The 25,621-nt window shown below is 50.4% G+C and overlaps 1 protein-coding gene and 1 long non-coding RNA gene across 4 annotated transcripts in view; one reads left to right on the top strand and one right to left on the bottom strand.

Moving 5' to 3' along the window:
• Anp32a (acidic nuclear phosphoprotein 32 family member A) overlaps positions 1-22,226 on the top strand; it is a 38,359-nt gene extending 16,133 nt beyond the window's left edge. For both annotated transcript variants that reach the window (XM_048424362.3, XM_048424361.3), the window contains exons 2-7: positions 14,795-14,944; positions 15,153-15,275; positions 17,319-17,511; positions 18,536-18,633; positions 20,760-20,823; positions 21,026-22,226. In XM_048424362.3, coding sequence (XP_048280319.1) covers positions 14,795-14,944; positions 15,153-15,275; positions 17,319-17,511; positions 18,536-18,633; positions 20,760-20,823; positions 21,026-21,087 — 690 coding nt within the window. In that variant the 3' untranslated portion in view covers positions 21,088-22,226. The remainder of the gene's footprint in view (positions 1-14,794; positions 14,945-15,152; positions 15,276-17,318; positions 17,512-18,535; positions 18,634-20,759; positions 20,824-21,025) is intronic.
• Positions 569-8,369, bottom strand: LOC125393736 (uncharacterized). Of its 2 annotated transcripts, XR_015737662.1 has the most exons (5): positions 8,176-8,369; positions 6,588-6,687; positions 2,974-3,320; positions 2,030-2,131; positions 569-912 (listed from the first exon to the last, which is right to left on the bottom strand). It is a non-coding gene; the product is annotated as an uncharacterized LOC125393736 (long non-coding RNA). The 2 variants fall into 2 exon arrangements; XR_007229928.3 differs by lacking the exon at positions 2,030-2,131 and having other exon boundaries at positions 8,176-8,364.
• Positions 22,227-25,621: the final 3,395 nt, after the last annotated feature.

A 25,621-nucleotide genomic window follows, 5' to 3' on the forward strand; every position in this document is an offset into this window, starting at 1 on the left:
AAGAGCAGCGTAGCACCCTTGTGAATGGGCACGGCAGCTGTGTGCACAGAGCACCTCCCTACCCCGTTGTGCTAAGCCCTCTCCTGGGATAAGCGGAGGCTTACTTGACCCTTACTGAGCATCTAGGGTGAGTTTTGGGTGGTGCTCGTTGCTAGGTACTTGGTAAACATTACCTTCTGGATCTATTAGCACACCCCAAGGTGTAGGTTGGGCCACTTGTTTTTGAGATAGGGAGACTGGCCCAGAGCGGTCAGGTTGGCAGACTGGGCCTCACTTTTATGTTTCAATGGCCTCCTTGCATACCTCTCCCAGACTAGACACCCTTGGGTCAGGGGACAAGGACACTGTTGTCGCTGTAGCCCCATACTCACATTGTAGTCTCCACTGAGTGAGTTTTAGGCATTTGTGGGATGGACTAAGGTTAAGTAACCTATCCAGACAGGTGTGCAGTGATGAGACCCTTAGATTTATAGGACTTTGGACTGTGACCCTGTAATCAGGGTGGGCTCTGATTTAGGCACTTATCACTAAGCCAGGTAGATACAAAATGGCAGGTACCAGCTTATTTGTATTCCATGATTATTTATTACAGCTATGATCGGAAGCCACTCAAATATCCATGAAGAAGGGCCTGGGGAAGAACAGTGGCCATCCACAGGACAGGGCACCATTTGGCTACCAAGAAAAAGGGTTGTTGGTGGTTAGGACGGTAGCTCAATGGTAGAGCATTTGCTTGGCATGCACGAGGCCTCAGGTTCAATCTCCCGGCGCTGCCAAGGAGGCTGCTGGGTGGGGTTTTGTTACTGAAACACAGTAAAGCTCACGCTGGCCTCCTGATTCTCTGCTTCAGGCTTCCAAATGCTCAGGTGACAGGAATGTGTTACCGTACCCAGCCAGGGCAGATGGTGAGCTCTATGAGAAAAAGCAAGACAGAAGTCAGTGTTATGGGCTAGTTTGGGGGTAAAGGAGAGAAAAATGATTCCCAAATTAACTCATTAAATCTAGTCACACCCTGGATATAGATAGGTAGAGTAGTTACTGGGTCAACAGAGGGTGGTGATGGGAGGGGTCACTGAATTATTTTATATTGTTTGATTCTGAAACCAGGAGGATTAATGTATTACTAGATGATGGTGGTGGTGGTGATGATGGTGATGATGATGATGATAAACACCTGGAAAACAGGCAACAACAAAGAGTGGTTTGGGGGCCAGATATTCTATTGTAGATCATACAGCTTCTTTTTGTTTTTTGAGACAGGGTTTCTCCGAGTAGCTTTGGTGCCTGTCCTGGAACTAGCTCTTGTAGACCAGGCTTAGCCTTGAACTCACAGAAATCTGCCTGCCTCTTCCTCCCAAGTGCTGGAATTAAAGGCGTGCGCCACCACCGCCTGGCTGATCATATAGCTTCTTACGTCTGGATGGGAACACCTTGGCAGATCCTTCCATGACTCTCACGAAGTTTGAGCAAGGCTGCCCTGGCACATATAGCAAGGAGCCTCCTCAGAGTGTCCCTTGTCTCTGTCCCTGTGTCTATCCCCCAACACACCACCACGGTGTAACTCAGTTGGTTCTTCTCCCAACTGAGTGATGTGAAGGATACAGTGAAGGCTGTTCCAGAGCATTCTAGCTGCCATATAGTGGGAAAGTAAAACCACAGGATGTTTTCCTAGGTTATTTTTAATGCCTTTCTGATCAGCAAACATTTACTGAGGGCTAATCGCAAGGAGGAGTAGCGGACTCTCTCTTCTAGGGTGCAGCATCTTGCTTGGTAAGGAACATGCTTGTGAAATGGATTGTAGTAATGCCAAGCACAGCATGGCTTCCGGGGTGCCTTCCCACCTAGCGTCTGGTGTGGTTCTGTGGATTCCTGTGGGGTGTGGATTCTTCTTCCTGTTGTAGTGAACACACTGAGTTCATAAAGTCCTGCCCCAAGCCATAGTTCTGGCCTGGGGATGTAGTTTGTAGAGTTTGCCTAGCCTGCCTGAAACCTTGGTCAGTCTCCAGCACAACTTAAAATGGGTACACACCTGAGTTCCTAGAACTTGGATGGTAGAGGCAGGAGGATCAGAAGTTGAAGATCATCTTCAATTGCCATAGAGAGTTTATGACCACCTGGTCTACGTGAGACCCTGTCTCGAAAACAACAAACAAAAAATGTCTCAGTTCTTAAGTGGAAAAGCAGTTCCTAAGTGGAAAAGCCTAGAGCCAAACCAGACTATGTCTCATTGTCCCTATGCTAATAATCAAAGCAACATTCCATAGGTTGTCTCCCATTGTGTAGCATAGGCCCATTAATGCCAGAAAACATGACCATCATGGCCCTCAGTAAAGTACCTTTGCTCATGTGCTGTGGGGCAACCGTGGAGGTCAAAGGACAGCCTGTCTGTCAGTTCCCTCCTTTACCATGTGGGGGTCCCGGGAATGATCTCAGTTCATCAGGTTAAGTACCTTTTACCCACTGAGCTATCTCACCAGGCCCTCCCTTCACAAATGCTCTTAAAGCTTCGCAACTGCCCAGCAGAGAGCCAAGCATGCTTCCCACTGAGAGTCCCGGCCGTGGCTGCTCCTTCCACTGTTAGTTAAGGGCTCTGTTCAAGTCTGTACAGAAAACACGCCTTGGATAGATTTCTTTAGCCGCCTTTTCAATACCGTCCCTTGCCACTTTACTTTTCTCTCTTTTCCTTTGAGCTTCACTTGTAAATACAGGTGTATGCAATCACTGGCTTAGTACCTGGTCATCACCTCACCCCTAAGGCGAACACCTAGGAGGGCAGGCACCACACGGGTTTTCTGCCATGCCATACCTTACCACCTCACACGTTGCCTGGCATACTGTAGCCTCTCATTAAAGACTACTGAACGAGTGATTGGGCCTGTGGTCTAAGCAGGTAGCCCTCCTTCAGAGGAAAGAAGGCAGTGGTTTTAGAAGTGAAAAGGCCCTCGGCACCTGCTTCACAGAGCTTCAGGATACCTTGCTCGTCCATCTGATAGGTGTTCGGCACAGTTTGTGCGCCAAGTTCTTCGCAGATGGCTGCTTAGCATCCTTTGCTTGTTGTGGGTCTCCAGCCTTCCAGCCTCGGCATCCCTGGTTCCTTCAACTGTCCAGGTTTTCAGATGCCTTCCCATCCTAATTGCCTTCTTCCTTCCAGCCTACTCTTGAGGTTCTGGAATTTAAGGTTTGGTCTTTTGGTGCAGCTGGAGTTGGGGATGTTACACCAATGAACCTTGATTTTTTTTTTTTTTTCCATGTGCTCAAACAAGGGCGTCATAGTGTGCCCGTGGTGGTCAGAGGACGACCTGCAGGAGTTGGTTCTCCACCTGTGGGTTTCAAATATCAAACTCAGGTCATCAGGCTTGGTGACTGAGCGCCTTTCGCCACTGAGGTCCCCCTCCCCGCAAATCCTTGGTACAGTACGTGCTAGGCAAGCACTCCACTAGTGAGCCACGCCTCCTGCCCATGCCCATTCCTGAGCCTGAATAACTTTGTCAGTGTGGGCTGCTGTGCTGGGGGTGGGTGGTGGGGCTGGTGCTCCCTCAGGAACTGACCTCCTGAGTCTTATGAACTACCTCCAGCCTATCTCCACCCATCTTATCCTCCTATCTCTAGCCCCTCCTTGACTCTCAAAGAGTCCTGAGTTTAACATTTTAGGTTGTTTTTTTTTTAATTTTAAGATTAAAGTAACTGTAGATTGTGAATAACAGTTAACTCAATCTGTTGTTTTTTGTTTGTTTGTTTGGTTGGTTGGTTTTTGAAACAGGGTATCTCTGTATAGCTCTGGCTGTCCTAGAATTTACAGATGTCCACCTGCCTCTGCCTCCCAAGTGCTGGGATTAAAGGTGTGTGCCATCACCGCTCTGGCTCTAAGTTCTATTAAAATAATTAAGTATAGGTCAGTTTCCACCAGCAAGACCAGGGGAAGAGAACGGTACTCTTGACGCTAAACCAAACCTGCATTGCCTGGTTTGGCTTAGCTTCCCCTTCCTCCACCTCCCTCCTACTCCCTCTCTTCCTTATCCTCCCCTTCCCTCCCTCTTTGCCCGCACTTCTATCTCCCCCTCCCTCCTCATTTCTGCTTGCTCCCCCTCTTCTCTGCCAGGGTTTTTACCATAAGTATTTGATTTGCCCACTTAGGTGAGTTGAGTGCATCCTGTTAGGCTGAGGGAGAAACAACTGATTGGTTCCCTTCTTATTAATTGGTGAGATTCTTCTGCGTGGTTGGTCTCTGCGTCTCCCCAAATCATCCATTCCCTACTGGAGCCGAAATGCCTGCCGGGGTTTCAGCACTAGGGCCCTGCTCAGCTCCTGTGATTGAGGAGGCTGCCAGGTCTGAAAGGTGACAGAAGGAAGCCAAGGCAAGGCTTCTTCTCTTAGGTATGTGAGGTCTGGCTGGAGGCCTCCCAGCCTAGAGGAGGGCCAGGTTGGATCTCTGCGTACTCCCCTCCCCATCCCTCTTATGTGCCTCCTGTTTCCTCTTGCTTCAAGGAGGTCCCCCTGGACGGAACTGTCTTTGCCTCTGAGCCTCGGGCTAAGAGAAGAGAAAACAATCCAAGGTTTTCTTCACTGGCTGACACTGATATTCACATATACCACAGGGTGGTTTCGAACTCCTTAGGCAGCTGAGGACAGTGATAGCCTTGACCTCTTGATTCTCCAGATCTACTGCCAGTGCTAGGGCTAGAGGCATTTCACCTGGTATGGCTTATTCAGTGCTGGGGAATCAAACCCAGGTTTTATGCAATGCTACCGCCTGAGCTACAAGTCCATCCCTGAAACGTTTGTTTGTTTTGTTTAAAGGTCAACTGGAAATGGGGTCGATCTCCACGCCAAGGCTTCAGTGCCCTGGCCTCTGAGTCTGAATGGCTTCGTGCCTTTTGAGATGAGTCATGACAGGGTCATGATGGGCAGAATCACTGAATTGCCAGGGAAACTGGGGAAATGACCTCATTTGTGTTGTGCGGTCAGCATCTCCAGGTGGAAGCCCTAGGGAGGATGCCGAGGGCCTGCCTCAGCACCCGCCCTTGAGTCCACTAGAGGTCCCAGCATCACTGATTTCAGCAGCTAGTCACTGGCATCCCTCAGCTAGTACAGTTCGTCTGTCCATGGATGGTTCTAGTGGGATGTTTTGCCTCAGACGTCGGGGAAGGGAGTAGTCATCTAGAAACGTCTCAGGGATGATTGCCCACCTGCGCTTAAACCTTTCTTCCGGCCTGAGTGGCATGTGAGCACTCAGTGAGCATGAACTGGCTAGGCCCTCTGTGCAGGACACCTGGGTGGGGGGGAACGGGACGCTGAATCTTTAGACCTGTGCAGCAGCTCTCAGGGGGTCCTGGTGAACAGGGACAGGCTTCTGGGAAGGGGAGGGAGGTAGAATTCCTTCGGTATGCAATACAGTGTGTCACCATGTTTTGCCGTAGAGGAGAAGGGCAAGCAGTGGAGGGAGGCAGACACAGCTGCCTTGGAAAGAGGTGAGGCTGGGGGCCTGGGAATCCTGCTCTGGGTTTGAACTTGATCTGCATGGCCATTAAAGACTTTGGGGGGAATAATGACTCACAAGGTAACATCACTGTATCTGCCCCAATCCAACCCTCCTGAACCCAGCTTTTCTATTGCATGGGGTTCAGTGCTGTGGTTCCTTAATAAGAAGGTATCATCTACTGTGGATTTTTATCAGGAATCCGAGTGTTGGCGAGTGGAAGTGGTTCATGCCCATTCCCCTTACCTTAAGAGGGGCACAGGTGCCACTGGGTCCTCTGTGTGATGACTGACTGACAGGCTCCCACATTTAGAACCCCACACCCTGGGCCTCTGGGGACTGTTTTTGTAATCTTGGTGTGTTGAAAGAGTCTAGCTGATCTGTTTCTCCGTTTTAGTTTTTATCTAGAATAATGAACAGTCTTGCACCTTTGCATGCTGAATCCTGAGCTCTTCCATCCCTGAGGTCTCATGCCTCCTTTGGGATGTCCTGTCAGAGTTTAGATGTAGAGGGAATGAATACCAGGCCTTCAAAGTTCGGACCAGAAGGGCTTCATTTTTCTCTATTCCTGCCCCACTACCCAGTGTGTAGTCTGAAGGATAGGGCAGAAGCTCAGAGTGGGTAGCAACTTCTGCCAGGGCACACAGCAAATTCAGCTGCTCTGCCAGAGGTCCTGAGTTCAATTCCCAGCAACCACATGGCGGCTCACAGCCATCTGTAATGAGATTCTGGCTAGCAAGCATACAGACAGACAGAACATTGTATACATAATAAATAAATAAATCTTAAAAAAAATTTAGAGACACAGCAGGGGCAGAATCTAAGTCGAGAGACTGCCTGTAGCTTCCCTGCATACTCCTTGAGTGCTTCTTGACCAACCCTTCTTTTTCTGGCCGCCTGGACTAGTGTTCTCTTCCTATATTCCAGACCACACAGGAAAACAGGAAGGGAATTCAGAGAATGGAGCCTGCTAGGTTTGGTCATCACCTCCGACTTTCCGTATCTCTCTCTCCACCCCATCTTTCTTTCACTGCGGTACCCTCCTCCAAACCTTCAGCCCCCACAGCAGCCCTCTCGGCTGTTTCAAGTCTCTCTGGTAACTTTGTGTTACCTGAAAGTCAGTCACGACAAGGGCAGGGCCAGGCAGCCAGGGAAGGAAGGCTTGGTGCAGGAGGAGGAATCGATGGTTGAGATGGAAAGCAGGTTCGAGGCTTTAAAAGAAGAAATAAAAAGGGCTCAACAGTTAAGAGCGCTTGCTGCTCTTGTAGACTCCCAGGGTTCGGTTCCCAGAACCCACAAGTGGCTCACAGACGTTTGTAACACCAGTTTCAGAATATCCAACGACCTCTTCTGGCCCCCGCGGGCACGGGGCACACACACACAGTATGCAAGGAAAACACTCGTAACACATTTTTTTTTAAAATCTTAAACAAAGATAAGAGGAATGCTAAGACGCAGTATCCGGGTTGGGGCAGAAGGTAGACATACTCTTGAACAAGCCTGGCCTTGCACCGGGGCATCCAGGTACCACCACCAAGCCCTTTCCACTGAGAGGAAGCGTCCCCAGCACCGACTCCTGCGGGAAGTGGAGGCCCCAAGTCACCCGACTGCGCGCTGGGCGGGTGGTGCGGAGGGAGCAAGTCACGGGGCTGGCAGGCTGGTGCCGTCGGTCCCGCCCAGCCTGCTGAACCTATGAGCCTGCCCGATCTCCCTCGGCCCGCCCTCCCACCTCCCAGTAATGAGGATGGCGTCACCGCTGCCCGCGCCACGTGCTCCCCCGCTGCCTGCCGAGCTGCTTTGTACGCAGCAGCAAAAATCCAAGGCCCTGAGAGGCTTTCAATTCTTAGGGAGGTTTTGTTTGTTTTTAAAGCGAGAAAGGACCTTTCCCCTAGCTACGACTACGCACGAGGCGTGGAGACCCCAAGCCCTGGCTGCCACCGAGGCTGCAGGGAACTCCGGCCTCGGGAGCTTGGTGAATGGTCCGTGGGTGCCTTTACTTTCTGCCAGGGGCTCTGATTCTGACCTAGGTCAGGTGTCCATGCGTGGTATGGCAGAAAAGAAAAAATTACCCAGCCCAGAGTTCCTTGCGTTCTCTGCCCAGTTCTGCACCTGGATCCTCCGTTAAAACAAGGGCTCTTTAAACCGCTCAAACAATTGATCTCTCTCGCCCACCCTACCCGACTGTGGGCCCATAATAAGAGGGCTGAAGAGATGGCTCAGCAGTTGAGAGCACTTGCAGCTCTTATAGAGGGCCTGGATTCTGTTCTCAGCATTCATGGTAACCTGTAACTCCTCCAGAAGACCGTTTGCCCTCCGCAGGCTCCGCTGCACCTGCGGTATTCACTTACAGAAACATATAAATAAAAAATAAGATTCAAAAAATTAATAGATGAAATGTGTGATGTTTGTTTTCAGTGTGTGTGCCTATACACTCAAAAGTGCACGCTTTTAGTAGAGTGGGTTTTGTTTAGTTTTTAGATTTATTTGTTTAAGTGTGTGTCTCTGTGTGTGTGTGTGTGTACATATACAGGTGCCTGGGGAGACTAGAGAGAATAGGTCATCTAATCCACACTCCTTCCCAGCTGGAGTTCCAGGCTTGAGAGCCTCTGACCCTGTGTGCTGGATACCAACCAAACGCTGGCCTTCTACAAGAGCAGCAAGTGCTTCTGAACCATTTCTCTAGCCCCAAAAATGTATACCTTGCAGTGGTTGTGAGCAGAAAGCCAGTGACCTCTGGGCCCAGCGATCTCTCTCTGTAGCTTTCAAAAATATCCGACTTCTTCTCCAGAGCGGTGTCCCTTCCCTCGTGGAACCTTAGTTTTGTAGGTTTTACCGTGCGGCTTGGTAAACAGTTTACCGTTAAAACAAACGCAAGCATACTTCTATTATCTCTGTCTAAACCTCGCTGACTCATGCGATCTGGCCTTCTAGCTAGAAACGGGATCTGCTACAGGGGATGGCCCATTTAAAAGCTGACCTAGTTAAAACCCAGGAGCACCACAAAACACGGGGTCAATTTGATTTGAGTCTTCTCTTCTGTTCGAAACCTGGAACCTAAATTGGCCAGGGACTGACAAAAGTTGAAACCAAAGCTACATATATTTACCCAAGTATTTCTCAATAAAGGAAAGGAAAGGCATGACTGGAGGTTGACATAGAAAACCAGGTGAAACAAGATGTAGAGATTGAGCATACAGGGTGTGTTTGGGACTCTCTGTGCCTCTCCGGATTAGTATGGAAGGCTTGGGATGTTGAGCTAGGAGTCCCCATGGTAGGCAGCTGGAGGACAGGAACAGAGTTGGGTGCCTTTGTTTCCATGCTGGTGGCTTCAGTGTGGTTACTATACATGTGTGGATACCATAGCAGAGCCAGCTATGGGTAAAAGGGATAGGGGTGGCTTTTTTTAAGATGGCGAAGTTCTGGGCTAGGACATCTTATTGTTTAATCCAGCCCTGGGTAGTTGACACTAAGAGTTGTGAGAGGGAACTAGAAGGCCAGGGAGGTGAGAGGCCAGATTAGCCGTTCTCAGCCTTCCTAACTCTGTTCCTCATGTTATGGTGGACCCCAACCATAAAGTTATTTTGTTGCTACTTCATAATTGTAATTTTGCTACTATTATGAATTGTAATGTAAATATCTGTGTTTTCAACGGTCTTAGGAGACCCTTGTGAAAGGGTCATTCATCCCCTGAGGGGTCTTGACCCAGAGGTTGAGAACCACTGGGCTAGATTGAAGAACTTGGACTAGAGCCAGGTCTGTCTGGCTACAGAGCCTGCCTTGTGCCCACCCTCTCCGAGTTGCCACGGAAGTTGGGAAGTAAAGAGCAGCTCTCAGAGTATCCTTTCACCTGGGTCTTTATTTTTTAGAAGGCTGTTGCAGATCCAAGCTGTCCAATCAGAGCCATGCGACCCACACACAGACTTGGCCGTCGTTGTCTTTGAGTTTTATGAGACAGAATTTCACATAACCTAGGCTGATCTCAGACTCGCTGTGTGACTGAGGATGATGTTGAACCCGTAATCCTCCTGTCTCCGTCCAGCTTATATAGCACTGGGGCCCAAATTCAGGATTTAGCACATGCTAGGCAAGTGCTCTATCAGCTCGGCCCTCTCAGTGAGTTTGGAACGAGGGACCCACCTTTTCATTTTGCACTGGGCTGTACTTACAGCACCATTCCTGACTGAGACAGCATCTGCCCTCAGTGGCCTGTCTTATCTACTAGGGAATACATTTGAAGAATACTGAGTCCCTAACTCATCCTCCTACTTGGTACTCTGGGATAGAGCTATTTACCAGCTAGCTGTCATCTCCCAGCATGCCACCAACCACTGCTCCTTCTGGCAGACTCCTCCTCTACCCCCCCATCTGGGTTCACCATGACTCCTGTGTCCCTTCAGCCAACAATGTGGCAGGAGTCAAGGGAGAACCGGAGGCCTGTATGTGAGTGAGTACTGGACCAGTTTGGTAGGGTAGTGGCGGATGTGCTCCCAGGGCTGGGGCCTGATGGGGCCAGAGCTGCTGAATGTAAGGCAGAGCTCATACAGCCTTGACTTCCACCGGTTACAGCACACCGTTTATGCTCTGTGTGTCGGGACTGTTTGGCCCCCTCTCTTTTGCTATTCCCATTATTTATATTGTGCTTGGCCCAATAAGGGGGGCATTTGCTAAGCGGTGCTGTGGTGTGCATTCCCGCTAGGCTGATTATAGGGAAGGACAGTCTCTGACCTCTAGGAGGATCAGATGCTTAATACACGATTAAATGATTCATGCAGCAACTGCCTCTGAGCTCAGAGCCTAGCCCTGGTGCTCAGTGCCAGTTACAAGGATGGCTTCCTGAGAGGGGGGGACTTGAACTAGATTTGGGTGCAAGGGCAGGTGATGGGGGGGAGGCTTCTAGGTCACATTTAGAAACTTGAACACTTTCCCAGACGTTAACGAGCTGTGAGCGTTTTTGAGGCTGGAGTGTGCACTTTATAGGTTAAACAGATGTCACCGAACCTTTTCTAAAGCAGTCAACGCTTGGACTCCACAGAACAGAGATGGTATCATTCAGCCCAGATTAGGGGTCTTGTATCCAGGGTGAGGTCTGTTACCAGTAGACCAGGCTATCGCTTAACCACATCCTCCGCTGAGGTCACAGCCTTCTAGTTTGAAGTAGCGTGGTGGCAGTGACCGGGGCTGCAGTGTTGGAGATGTAGAAGAAAGGTCGGTCACATCTGAGAAATAAATGTGTAAAGACAGATTCGGTGGTTTTGAAACAAACAAGTTCTTGAGCCGAGTGTGTTAGTGTTTGTCGTGGAATTTGGCTCCCACTGGTGAGAAATGATGGCAGACCCAAGCTTTGGAGGGGGGGGGCACAACAAGTTGTGTTTTTTGTTGTTGCTTTTTTTTTTTTTTTTTTTGAAGAGCAAGGGCAGACTGACTTCTGGAGAATCTGGTGCCTCCCTGCTGCCAGCGGGATGTGAGTGCCAGTCTCCTCCTGGGTGTGACCTCTGGGGGAATGGAGATTGCCTCCTGCCTGGGGCTGGAAGTCCCTGTGTAAGCGGAGTAATTCTGGTGGCAGGGGCTACAGAGAGCAAACAACTGCTTCGGGGTGTTTTTAAAAACGACCGGTGGAACTGGGAGGGCATCTAAACCCGAAGTACAAATTTCCAGTTTAATTTTAACTTGTAGCTCGTGCACACTCGGGACTTGGCAAGGGAAGTGGGCCTTTATTTTATTTTATTTTATTTTATTTATTTATTTATTTATTTTTAAGGTGCAGCGCACCCTGAATACAAAAGGGATTTTCTCCTCACTTGGAAGGGCTAGAGAAGAGGCTGCCAAGTATGGAGGAAGTGGGTTGGAAATGATAGCAGCTGCAGGGTGGGTCCCCTAGTTCGCAGGCCTTAGAGACAGCCGGGGGGGACAGCTAGATGACTCACACAGGGGACTGTGGCTGGAGGGTTTTTTTGTCCCATTTGAGCCACTTCTCAGGCAGCTCACCTGCCTATCATTGTGCGCCTGTGTGACCTGGGCTTTCTACAGAATATTGAAACCCTACGGTCTATATCCTGCCCCCCCCATTTTACCTCCTGAACTGTGCAGGGCACCCCTCCCTCCCTGTCAGGAAGGAGGTGCCTCGGAAAGGCTACCTAAGAGTTTCCTAGATGGAGTGGAAGGAGCCCTACTCCTTGGGGACCCCACACCGCACCAGAGGGGAACAGCAGGGAGGAATACACAGCCATCTGTGCCATGGCCAGGTTGAGCTCTGCACCTTGGGGGTTGAGGGGGTAAAAGTGGTGCCCACCCAGCCGGTGAGACAAGAAAGGGCTGAAAGGAAGCCATTAGCCATGGGAACCTGTGGAGTGTATCTGGATAGCTGTGTGCCCTAAACCTCGGAATGTCAGAGATGCTTCAGGGAGCACTACTACATTGAGCGGCCAACACTGACCGTGTTGGTTCCACAGATACCTGCTGTGACCGTCCTGAATTTCAGGAGAAGGGTTTCTTTTTCTTTTTTTTTCTTTCTTTTTTTTTTTTTTCTATTTTGAGGTGGCATCTCATGCAGTCCAGGCTGGCTTCAGACTTGACTGTGTAGCCGATGATGACTTTGAATGCACCTGGTTTGTGGGGTGCTGGGGATCAAATCCAAGGTTTCATACATGCTAGGCAGGCGCTACCAACTGAGCCACATCACCAACCCAAGCCAGGTGTTCTTGATGTGGCTGTCAATAGAGAGAATCCCCCTCCAGGGCAAGACTGGAATGTTGAAATGAAATTGTGTGAAATGCTTTAAATGTGTCTGTTGTGGAGGAGGGTGGAGTTTTTTTTTTTTTTTTTAGCAGTAGCTGTGATGACTTGCATAGTGTCTCTGAAAGGAGGGGCCCCCAGTTTGGGTGTGGTGCTGGGAGGTGGGGACTGGCCTGGTCGCCTGTTTGTAGAGGTGCTAGGCAGCCTACCCTGACATTAGGAGTCGGGGAGGCACTGTGCCTCCCCGGGATAGAGGCAGCTTCCTGGGGAATCCCCTTGACTGTCCAGCACCACCTCTCCATCCCAAGCCGTCTTAGGCTTGGCTAATGGCATGAAGAAGAGAGGCCTTTGACCGCTCTAGGCAAACCGCATCACGTCTGCAATCTTTGCCTGGGATCTGCCTCTGGAAGCAGGGATTCCCAGGGAAATCAGTTAAGGAAGAAGACTGGGCCTCCGGACTCCAGCATTTACTGCTCTGGTCCCTCTGCCCACAGCCACTCTCCCCCAACTGTTTGCTCCCGGCAGCCCGGCTTCCTCTTTCTGCAGCTGTCTTGCCCTAGAGTGGAGGACCACCTGGCTTTACCCTTAGGTGCTCTAACCAGTGAGTGGCCTGACCTGGACGGATAGGATAGCCTTTTGGACTTCCTCAGCTCTCAGATCCATCAAGAAGATGGAGCCTGGCCAGGACTCCAGAGCTTCAGTGAGGAAGGTGGCATTCCTGGCTTTCTTCCCTTCAGATGGACTCTGAGTCCCTGCTTTGCTGGCCTGCATGGAGCACTCCACTGTACCTTCATCCACAGGGAAGAAGGAAGGCGTGACTCTGCAGGGCCCATGGCCCATCGTCCCTGCCTCCTTGCCTTAGCCTGCAGTGGATTCTGTTCCCTGCAGAGTGCCTAAATACAGGGGCTCGTGGAAGACCAGAGCAGGCCGTTCTAGCTGTAGAAAACTCTAGGAGAGGTTGTCTTCTTAGAGAGCCACAGCCATGGACCAGGACTGGCTCGTGGGCTGTTTATCCAGGGGAAGGAAAACAGTGGTGACCCTGTGAGCCGTGTGGGCCTGTGGTGAAGTCCCAAGTTGGAGGGTACAGTGTACCGAGTATTCTTGACGCTTCCGGGAGGCCACTGGGTAGAAGCGGCTCTGAGGCAGTGTCCTGGTGTGCAAGGACACGCTGAGACAAGTGCTTTCAGGAGGGGTTGTCTTCTCTTTTCAGATTCCTGTCAGCCAGGCCTAGTGCCACAGATCTCTAGACGAGACAGGAGGATTACAAACCCAAGGCCTTTTTTAAGTTATATACAAGGGGAATTCGGGTTCAACTTAGCAACTTGGAGCCTGTGTTAAAATATAAAAGGATAGGAAAAAGTTAAATAAAATAAAGAGAGGGTGCGCACCTAGCATATGTGAGGGGCGAGGCTCAATCATTAGTTCCCTACCACAGCAAAGGTTCCTCCTATCCCCAATGTCCTGGGTTCCCTAAGCACCTGGCTTGCCCTGAGTAACCATGGCTACCTGCCAGCTCCTTGGGCAGTTTGTGGCTGTACCTGAGACCCACTGGCTTTCCTCTGACCTCTCACCCATTTGATGTGTTCACTAGAGCCAGCAGCTGCCCCTTGGAACCTCCTCATCAGAGTGAGGCCAAAAGCAAAGGACCCCCACCCCTTAGGACAGGGAGTGGATGAGGACCTACGGGCTCACAAGGGTACCTCCTTTAGTTGGCCTTGGGACCTTGCTGGCCCTCATACTTCTGTGTGGGCCATCTTAGGAGTACGGGTTTCCTCATCTCCATCTATTTGGCAGGGACTGAAGAACATTCCTGAGCCATGTGGTTCAGTAAGTATGTCTTGCCTCTCTGTACACTTGTTTAACAACACCACGTATTCAGGACCACAAGAGGCTCATGGTTCTGCTCCTGGACAGTACCAAACATTTCCTTTCTCTGGGACAGTGTTGTCTAGGCTTGAGGACTTAGAACGAGGTTCTTGCCTATGCTGCCCCTATGTGGAGGCAGCGCGGGGACCTGATCGCAGTGATAGATGCCAGGCCTCGGTGCACAGGCTCAGACTGAAGGGAGGAGTGAAAGCAAGTGTGAGTGTGTTCCATGCAAGCGTGAGCATTTGGCGGGGAGAGGACGGTGGGGGCTGAGCATGGGAAGTGAGCAGCCTGCCTCCAGTGGGTGATCCAGTGGGTGATCCGGCCTGGGCATTTGTAGGCAGGGATGCTAGATGCCACCTGCACTGCCGCCAGCACTGTGGCTGGTGCCTGTGGGGGGTGGTGACCGGTTTTCATTGTATGCAAGGGTTGAAGAGCATGTGGCAGGATGTTGTTTTACACACACACACACACACACACACACACACACACACCAGCCTCAGTGCCGGCAAAGCCTACTGATTGTCCTCTCTGAAGTGATTCCCTGTGCTAGAGATGCACTTCCTTATTCACCGTCCTTCTGTCTGGGTCCTGCTAATGGCAGAAAGACCAGGCTGCTCATCCTCTCTCCGAGCTGGAAGATGTGACACCGGGTTGGGGGTGGGGGGCAGTCGCTCTGACCTTTCCCCATCTCCACTCAAACCCTCCTTCCCTTTCCAGGTGAAAGAACTCGTCCTGGACAACTGTCGGTCAATTGAAGGCAAAATCAAAGGCCTCACAGATGAGTTTGAAGAACTGGAATTCTTAAGTACAATCAACGTAGGCCTCACTTCCATTGCGAACTTACCAAAGTTAAACAAACTCAAGAAGGTAAACAGCTAGGGCCTGGGAGCCAGGAGACTGGGGGTTGGTGGGGGGTGTTCCGTGCTCGGGGAGCATAATTAAGGGCAAGACCAGGTGCGTGCTCCAACTCGCCAGCACATCCCCTGGAGATGTTCTCTTCCTGCTGTCTGGGGAGTTAGGAGGCTTGGGGCCCTGCCTGAGCCTTCGAGTTAAAAGCTTCTTCCCCCTTTTGCAGCTTGAACTAAGCGATAACAGAATCTCAGGGGACCTGGAGGTATTGGCAGAAAAATGTCCGAACCTTAAGCATCTAAATTTAAGTGGCAACAAAATAAAAGACCTCAGCACAATAGAGCCGCTGGTAAGTCCCTTGGGGTCCTCCCCTTCCCTTTGGGGCAGTGGGGCTTGGTGTGGCAGCTTTCGTGTTTGTCTTTTGAGTTTGTTTACCCACTTATCTCTGTTTCTTTGACTCTCGTTCTGTGCTGTGAGCTAAGGTGGGGACGACTGTTTCTGCTGAGTCCATGGAGACTTCGGGGCTTTGACCCAGGTCATCTGGCCAGAATGGGCACCCAGTGTGGGGCAGAGAATGGACCCTGGTCTGGGATGTACCCTTCAGCCTGGGTTCACAGCCCTCACTGGCTTGCCACCCTTGGAGGAGAGGGGAGCCATCCAGATCTAATGGTGCAGGATTCCAGGAGCGTGAGGCTGTGCCCGGTGGGAGCCTGCTGCAGGCCTCCCTGTGCAGATGTGGAGGAGAGCGTCTCTGTTGGTGACCAGGACCTCAGAGACATGATGGGTGACACTTTTTGTCCTTCCTGTATTCATTTTTCCAGTTAGAAGTGAGAACTTTTGGCCAGAATGACAATTCTCTATGACCAAGGCCTGAAGTGCAGCGTTCTTTAAATTTTCCTTTCCCCGAGAAACCACCTGAAGGTGTGACACAAAGAAATAGAAAAAAGTAGCCCAGACAGCAAGCTTGCCTGTTGAATACGCACAGCGCCAGGCACTGTGGACTTGAGGAAGGCCCCGGGACACTGCAAAAGTGACTGGTCCAATAGCGATGGTCCTCCCTTTGGGTTCTTGTCCATAAGGCACCTCTCAATCTCTGGACATCTCGGGTCACATTGGCCATCGGGTGGCAATGACAGCAAACTGACATTGCTTTTTCAAGCTTGGACTTTACCTTTCTATCTGTGTCTTGGGGGTCACCTAATAAAACACTCACTGACCACAGAAAGTTCTTTCCCGGTCTCCCACTAACTCCCCGGGAAAGGGCAGAACTATTTTCACCTGCCTGGAAATCATCATTTTGTTATGAAAAGGAACATCTTGGAAGTTCCGAATCAGCTGCACTGGGAGTGTGTATAGCGCCGAGTCTAAAATCTTCATGAAGCAGTGTGGCAGGGTCACCCCTGGAGAGCACACATTCACACATGTTCCCACTTCCCTGCATACAGTTCCCACACTGGTTATTGATAAGATATCCTCTGTCCTCCCAGAATTGGACCTGTTTTGGGGTGGAGGGTTCTGGGCCCCCTCACAAAGACTGGAACTCCCCTGCCTTGGGCCCCTCCGCTAAGAATCGCGTGGGTCTACATACAGAGAATCAACTGTGATCCTGAAGGGTCTGCTCTCTCTAGTTTGACCTGGTCTCCATGGCAACAGAAACTTATTGGGGAAGGAGTCCTTGAATGAGGTGTGGGGGGTCAGGATCCAGCTGCCTGGCTTGCTAACTGTGTGCCTCCTTATTTCCTGGGCCTCAGTTTTCCCAACTAGCTAACCAGATACAAAGTATCATATTGAGTGCTCCAGACAGACTGGGGTCATCCATGGCTTCTATTCCTGGCCTCATCGACTGTATGGTTAGCAGACTGAGTGCAGGCCCGGGCCTCTCATTCTTCAGCTGCGCTGCACACTGATAATTAGCTCTGCCTTACAGGGGTTGGAGGATAAATTGACCTAATGCATGGAGAGCTGTGTGCCCGCGATGATTAGATGCAGGAGCTAGTTCATGTTGTCGTTTTCATTCCCTTTGGACTTCCTGTCGCAGGGGTGGGTGCATCAAAGCTCCCAGCGCATGTATCTGATGGGTCCAGGGTTGACTTCAAGACAGTCACAATTCTACAAAAGCTGAATAAGGAGTTAACTTTGGATGATGCTGTTCAAACGCTCAAGCCCAGCCCGTTTTGTTCACTGAGGTCTGGGCAAGTGCAGAACTAAGCGAGCACGCGCTTAGTCTCTCACTCACGCATGTACGCACGCAAGCACGCACATGCGCGAGCATACCTGGCTCCCCTCTCGCTGTAATTCCGGCCTGTCGGTGCTGCCTCTTCCTAAGGTGTTTCCCCCTCCCCACCCACTTTCCACAATTACCCTCACCGTTGATCCCTTTCTCCACTTGCAGAAGAAGTTAGAGAATCTCAAGAGCCTAGACCTGTTTAACTGTGAGGTGACCAACCTGAATGACTACCGAGAAAACGTGTTCAAGCTCCTGCCCCAGGTCACGTACCTCGATGGCTACGACAGGGACAACAAGGAGGCCCCTGACTCTGATGTCGAGGGCTACGTGGAGGATGACGACGAGGAAGATGAGGATGGTAGGTGACAGTAGGATCCCAGGGCTACAGTGGCTTATCTGACAGACTACCTGCCTCCTCTTTTCGAAGCCCTTGAACCTCATCTCCCCACCCTAATTGGTCTTGTTGGTTGTCTCCTGAAAGGCATCTTGAGACGTGCTAGGTGTTAACAGTCACCCTTTCAAATCTGGTATTTTCTCAAGTTCCCCAGGGAAAGCCACCGTATGTATCTCTCCAGTGTGACACCAGACTTGGGAGGAAAAGAGGCCAGGTGGCCTGAGGACTTTCCTCATCCGGTAGACCGGTTTTCTGCTGGAGAGGTTGTGGCGCCCCCTGGTGGTTGCAGCATGCAGGAACGCGGGCCAGCGTTGGACTGCCTGGGGGCCCCAGGCTGGGAAGTTGGGGGCTATAGGCAATTCAGACCCCTTGGGGAGGAAGGAGAGGCTAAGGACTCCTCCTTCTAATCCCTTCCCATGGACCTCTGCAGGTTCCCTGCAGCTTTTCTGCAGGTCTTTATAGCTTCAACAAAGCTAAGAGCCAAGATAGTGCCCAGTCAGTACAAACATAAGATGTGGTTTTTCTTGTTGGTCTGGGGTCTTCTGTGAGATCTTCAGATATTCTCTTGGCCTTGGTGAAGGTTCTTTTCCCAAAGGTTGTAAGTGTCTCCCTGTTGGGGGCATGGTATGGTGCTGTGGTGTGTGGCAGGGGCGTATGCTACAGTGTCAGGTCCAGCCTCTGCCCTGTTCCCCCACTACACAGGTCACGCGTGGCCTTGAACAAGTCATTTCTCTTCAGAGGGATGAGTTCTGGTGACTTGGCCCCTCTGCTTCCCTGGGCCCAGGGCTTCTTGCTCGGTCCCCAGTGTCTCTGGCCTTACCCACACATAGGCTCCACACGTGTGATTTGGAGGAAGGCTCGTAGCCTGTTTTGGTGTGTTTGGTCATGTGATCACCACTGCTATGCAGGCGAGCAGTTGGACTCTGGGCAGACATGGGCCACCTGTCACCTCAGTTCCTGTTGTGTTCTTGTTACCCATCCCCCACAGAGGAGGAATACGATGAGTATGCCCAGCTAGTGGAAGATGAAGAGGAGGAGGATGAGGAGGAAGAAGGGGAAGAAGAGGACGTGAGTGGAGAAGAGGAGGTAAGGAGACAGGAGTGGGCACCTGCGTAATCTACCTGAGCCCTGCCAGGCACCTCTGTTATCGGTCGTGACAGCCCAGGGAAGGGGAAGGGGTCCCTTTCCAAGATTTTTCCTGTATAGACTTTGACTGCACAGACATCCAAAGTTCTGGGGAAGCTAGTTTCAGAGTAGGGATGAGCGCTGGAAGCAAGGGCTCAGCATGCTCTGGGGAGGCTGAGAACAACATTTGGGAGTCAGTTCTGGCTTGGCAGCAAGCACCCTTCCTTTGCTGCTCCAGCTTGCCAGTCCCTGCTTAACCAGTCCCGGCTCCGCCCTGCGCTGGCTGTGTGTCTTTGGACAGGTCGTTTGGCGTTTCTGAGTCTCCTCGCGTCTGTGAAGTAGGAATCCCCTCACCTCTCTCACTGGGTTATTGAGAGTAGAGTGCCACATTGGCAGGAGGTGCCCAAGGAGTGTGTGGCCTCTGTGAGTCCTCGCTGTCTGTACTGCCCTCCTCCTTGTTTTAGGTGCGCTAGGTTTTGAGTTTGGATGTTAGGGTCTCCCGGTGGCCCAACCGTTTTTCATGAATTCTTTGCTAAATCTGTTCTTGCCGCTTAAGACTGATATACTGGGGAAGACAGCACATGACTAGGTGGCTCTAGGCATGTGTGTGTGACATACATGTACACACGAACGTGCGCGCGCGCACACACACACACACACAGTACACGCACCACAGTCCCTCATCTAGTTTCCTGCCTCCTTGCTTGATAGTCAGCCTGCCACACATGCCCCCTGAGCGGGTTTCCCGGCCTGCCCACCCCAGGCCCCGGGATGGTGCATGGCAGCAGAAAAGCTCCTGACTGTTGTTTCTCTTTCTTCTGGGTCCGGGTTGCCAGGCCCGCATTTAAGGGATACTTGGAGCAGGGAATGTCTTTCCCTGAGGAAAGTTAGACATACTGGCTGGTAGCTTGTCGGTTGTACTGTTCTTGCCTGTTATAAGAACCCCGGGTGTGGATTTTGTTTTGTTTTTCTGTAATCTCGTTGACCCTCTGCCCATTTTCAGTTACCAGTGAAGAAACAAATACATACACACACAGTCTGAGCAAACAGACCAGGGCGAGATCTATTCCAGTTCTTAGAAACAGTGGGCTGTCAGAACCTGGGGCTTCAGGTATGAAAAGGCTGCTGTGGAACCATGGGAAGTACCCAGAGCCAGGATCCCGGGTGGGGAGGATGGAGTCATAAAGCTTGACTGAGTCCAAACCAAAGCAAGTTGGAAATGAAGTCCTTAAGGGGCCTTGAGTCTCCCCTGACTCCTAGCTGCCTGGACTTGGCAGAGGGGAGTGGCCAGGAGAGCTGGGCTTGCCCACTTGATTCTAGCTTTACTGAAACCAGAGTTTTCCTTTGAAGTCAAAACCATATTGAGGACAGATGCAAGAAAAGACAGCCTAGTTTCATTGACAGGCCACTGCCTGGGGAGCCCGTTCTCCTATGAGCCTGCACATTGGCAAACTGCCTGAGTTCTGGGGACTTCAAATCCGGAGTCCCTATTGTGGGGCAGTCCACAGCTACTCTGCAAAGCCCCAAGGTGGTTTGTCAGCATCTTACACGATGTGGGAAACATCTCTGGGCACATGTTGGAAGCCTTCAACACATGTTGGAAGCCCTACTGTGTGTTTGCCCTGAGTTACAGACATTATTGTGAGTTCTGAGGTAGGAGATAAGGCCTTCCTGGGCAGGGGCATTTATCCCCCGCCTCCTTTTTTTAAAAAACAACAACAACAAAAACAAAAAAAAACAAAATACAAACTCATGTACGTGTTCAGGTATGGCATATGTCCTTGTGTGTGCACACAGTGTGTGGAGTTAATGCCAGAAGGTGTCTTTCTTACCTACTCTCCATTTTATTTTGAGCCAGGGTCTCTCACTGAGCCTGGTGCTCATTGATTTGGCTAAACTGTCTGCCAGTAAACCACAGGGGTTCACCTGTCTGTCTCCAAGGTGGGGCTGCACAGGTGTGCTGCTGGGTCCAGCTTTTACATAGGTGCTGGGATTGAACGTGGTCCTCAGACTTGCTCCCACTGAGCCCCCCGTCCCCAACCCAGTGCGGGCACGGCTGACATCCTGCTGTCTGTCTTTGACCCTAGGAGGATGAAGAAGGCTACAATGATGGGGAAGTGGATGATGAGGAAGACGAAGAAGATGCTGGTGGTATGTCAGCCTGTTTTGCTATCTGACGCTAGCACTGACTTACTTTAAGGCTTTAAGGACCTGGTGATAGAAGGGGGTACACATTCAAGGGTCCGGACACTTGGCCTTGCTTCCTAGATGTGCAGCTCCTGGGTTCCCGGATGGGGCAGGGCCAACTGAAAGAGGACTGCCTGGTAACTGTCTCTTTTCCTTGCTTTTCCAGAAGAAGAAAGGAGTCAGAAGCGAAAACGAGAACCTGAAGATGAGGGCGAAGAGGATGACTAAGGGGAATTAACCTATTTGGGGAGATTCCTGTTGTGATTTGACTGTTTTTACCCATATCCCCTCCCCCTCCTATTCCTGCCCCCCGAAACTTATTTTTTTCTGATTGTAGCGTTGATGTGGGAATGAGAGGGGAAAAGTGTACTGGGGGTTGCCGGGGGTGGGGGGGTGGGGGAGGAATAAAGTACTATTTTTACTGCCGCTCTTTATTTTCCCCCCTCCTTTTTCCTTGTGTCTGGTTTTGTCCCCGTAAATGCAATAGCTTAGTACGCACCAAGCAAGTGTTTGTTCTTACTCTCTGGAGAGGGTGGCTTTGAGGTCTCTTAACATTTTTTGGTATGTCCCACATCCCCAGAGTTGTTGGGAGGCTGTGGCTGGCCTCCACCAGGTGACTCACAGCCCCTGTCGTCAGTAACTCTGATCTGGTTCATGCGGTCTCTGCTAGAGGCACCCAGCACCCGGGTTTGTAAATAGCTACCTAAAAGGCGTATTTTGGCACTGGTTTGGGGACATTCCCCCTCTCTCATCCCTTTTCCCCCTTCGCAGATGGCAGTGGATTTTGCTTTTGCAAAGAGAACTTGTGTTACTCTGAAGCCATGATCCTGAGAGCCAAAAAAAAGGCAGGCTTAGGAGATACGAGCAAAATGGGTTTGGTAATCATGAAAATCGGCGAACCTTCATATTTCAACTTCTTAAAAAAAAAGATAACCTGTCCTATCTTGTTCTGTAAAATATTAGAGCAGTTTGTTTTGCAGAAATAACAGGAGGACTCATTTCGGGGACTCCAGCTTAGAACCTTTTTACAAATCTAAGCTCTGGGGGCCCACTGCATGTCCACTGGGTTTTTTTGTTTTATTTTGTTTTCCTTCTTGCATACATTGGAGCACGGAAAAGGAATGCAAAAATGTATTTTCTTACCTAGTGGGACTCTGAAGTGACTGCAGGTTCCTCCTAGCGAATGCTGTTTGCTTTCACCGTCCCCTTCCGGATTGCTTTAGAAGTGACGACGCGCTGTCCCCTGCTCTGTGTCTCTCTGTACAAAGAACATCTGCAACCCATTTTTCTCCTGCCCTTGAAGAGCCAAACTTTGAGTTTTATGTCTGTTTGTCATTGATAAATTTCAATAAATCTTTTTTATACAATTTTTTGGGGGATGGCTTCTTTTGAGTCCTTACAAGCCACTGATCGTCCTAGGAGCGACCGCTGGCCCAGGAGGGAAGTCTTGTTAATGCCACCTGCTGAAACAGTTTTTCTTACACAGTCTGTAACCTTACAACAAGGTTGGAGACTTTTTGTTTGCAAAGCAAGGCTGGGTGGGATGTGTACTCCTTGAAGGCTGTGTTTAAAAAAAAAAAGGAAAAAAGAAAGGAGGGAAAAAGGGAATGCAAGACCTACTTATAATAAAAACATAAAGCACCCAAAAGGCAGACCAACAATAGCATTTGTTTTTTAATATCTTTGAATATCTTTCATGTTTTTTTCATATTGTAAAAGAATGTATGCTTTGAAAACTCAGGAACGTATAAAACATTATTTAACAAACCCTAGAGTTACAGCTGGTGTTTATTGTGTTACTTTTTTACTTATGGTCTGGGCATCTCTGTTCTTGTAGTTTTCCCAAGCAGGCAGGTGGCTCCCTGCGAATCCCATGGCTGGGTTCTGATTGACTTAGTGTAACCATAGATGTAGCTCTTTGGATTATTTCTAGTTTCCCCTGCAGCAGACACTCTGAGAACTACTTACACTTAAAATTTTCAAAATCTGTTTACATTTCATGCGAGCATGTGGTGTGGGGTGTGTGTGTGTGTGTGTGAATGTAAGGATGGATGTCAGGACAACTTCTGGGAGTCAGTTTTCTCTATGGTATGTGGATCTCGGATTAAACTTGGGGCATCGGACCAGGGCAAAGGTTTATTTGATGGGCTGCCTCCGTCTTAGGGCTTACCAACCCAAGTACTTACAATTTTTTTTTTTTTTTTTTTTGCAAGGTTTCATTAAGTATCCCTGACTGGCCTGGAACTCACAATCTCAAAGAGATGTGCCTGCCTCTGCCCGTCACATACTCTTCATAGTAGACTTAGTAGACAAAATGGTCATTGGTCTGAAACTCCCCTAGCATTTTTGTAAAGGTCATGTATGAATAGCAATGTCAACCTGTGGGTGCACAGGTGGTGTGCACACCTCTTCGCAACTATACAGCTTTGCATCCCATAGCAAGCCCTCACCATCTTACAGACATGGTTGGAGTCCAGTGACTTAAATGCTTCTGAGAGGACCAGGGGCTCACCTCACCCTGACACCTGCCCTTTTAGGCTGGCTACCCTGGCTCCGTCTGGAAGTAAGGTCAGACCATCCTATAGGCTAAGCTCTGTGGTCATGGTGGGGGCGGGGGAGGGCAGGTGTGTCCTGTGTCTTCCAGAAGGTATGGACGTGGAAGTGATGCATCAGGATGGCAATGCTGACTCCCTCTGTGGTGGCTTTAATTGGCATTGTGGGTAGTGAAGAACAACCTCCACAGACCGCCTCTAGGGGACACCCTTGCTGTGTCAAGTCCTGTATTTCTATAAGCCTTTGAGAGAGATCGCTGTGCCATTTTAAATATGAAGGTGCTGGGGAGATGGCTCAGTAAACTAAGCATGGAGATCCGAGTGCCAGCCTCGGCATCCATTGTAGAAAGTTGGCTGTGGTGGCATGTGCTTGTAATCCAGCACTGGGGGGCAGACAGGCAGAACCCTGGGGCTCACTGGTCGGCCAACCCCAGATCCTGCTGAGAGACCCTATGTCAAGGATCAAAGTGAACAGCAGGGAGCAACCACTGACCTTGACCTCTGACCGCCACGTGTTTGCACATGAGTACATGCTTGGTCTTCCTAGAACCCCCTCCACCATAAATGAGGAAGACTGAGCAGCTTGGGAATAAAGGGTGAAGCCCAGGCCTGTCAAAGTGATTCCTACATTTGTTTCACTGAATGGGAAGGAAAAGATGAACCTTCTAGTACTTGAAATGCAGCCAGAGGTTTCCTTAGCCTCTGAGAAGGTCACAGAGAAGAGCACCAAGGAGCTGAGGTGGTTCCAGAGCCTAACTTGTCTTTATACTAAGTCCCTAGCCTCCTGCCTCTATGACCTGTGACCTGCTGGGTCACATCATGAGTTGGCTCTCAGCTCACACCATCATGTTTCAAGTCACCAATGTGCTAGCAAGTGCTTTACAGATAAACCCCAAGAAGTCACCCAACCCCAACTCTCCACAGTGGCACCCACCTAATAATCCCAGAACATGGAAGCTAGAGGATCGGAAGCTCAAGGCCATCCTTGCCCCGCGCTCGGCCTCGCCAGCAAGAACGACGCGGGACACTTAGGATTCTTCTGCAGTAAAGCTTTATGCGTCTTGAGAGGGAGAGCATAAGCTTACATGGCGGAGACCCAGAATGAGGGGAACCCAGCCCTTATAAAGGAAACAGTCCTCGCTTCTGACGTGTCACTCTTGGATTGGTCCACTGCCCATTATCCCAGATGATGCCTCGGGAGTAGGCAGGGACGCAGCAGTAGAGAGTTACCAAGCACATGCGCTGGGATTAAAGGCGTGTGCTACATCACCTTGAACTCACAGAGATCTGCCTGTCTCTGCCTCCCAGGCATTGGGACCAAAGGCGTGTACTACCACGCCTTGAGGTCACAGAGGTCAATCTGCCTCTGCCGCCCAGGCATCAGGACTAAAGGCGTGTACCGCCACACCTTGGGGTCACAGAGGTCAATCTCTACCTTTGTTCCTAGAAGCAATGGAGAATGTGGTCCGGCCCTCCACACATCCTTGGCTACATAGCAAGGTTTTGGACAGTCTGCTTACAGGAGAATTTGTTAAAAGATAAACCAAAATCCTCCAAGTTCACCCTCTAACTTGAAGTTCAGGGAAGGCAAGTGGTGGACCCAAGGTCACACCACCACAAGGGACTGGAACAGGGCTGCACCTTCTCTGGTGTTTGGTACATGCCTCTACTAAACTGTGTGATTAAGGGATGGCTCCATAGTGAGGACGGACCTCCAGAGTGAGGATGAAGTTTTCCAGGAGGAACCGAGCCAAAACTACAGGCTTCATGTAGCAATAGACCCTATCAGGAGTTCTCCGGTTCCTGATGCTGACTTCCAAAGGGAAGTTCTGCATCCCCCGGTGCAGCCACTGCCCAGAGAGAGAGAATGGCGGGGCTGTGTATGGGGGGATGTTTTGGGGTGTGTCCTTCAGGCCACAAGCTTTGAGTCCATCACTTCCTTCCTTTAGTCCCCTAGGTTGCACAAAGATAGAAATTGAGTTTCAAAGGCAAGACAACGATCCAGCTAGCAAGCACCTTAAAACCCCAGGTCTCTGCACCAGAGACCTTGCTCTTATCCTGTATTAGAAGTGCTAGCAGACACAGGCCAGAGGTGAGCAATTCAGCCTGTCTCATTTGCTGACTTGCAAAGACTATTTATATCCTGGTTCGGAAATTCATTGTTCACATTTGGAAGGATTCCCACACTGGGTGCCTAACAAGCGGTCCCT

The sequence above is a fragment of the Myodes glareolus genome, chromosome 4, assembly GCF_982192425.1.
Source record: "Myodes glareolus chromosome 4, mMyoGla1.1, whole genome shotgun sequence".
Lineage (NCBI taxonomy): Eukaryota > Metazoa > Chordata > Mammalia > Rodentia > Cricetidae > Myodes > Myodes glareolus.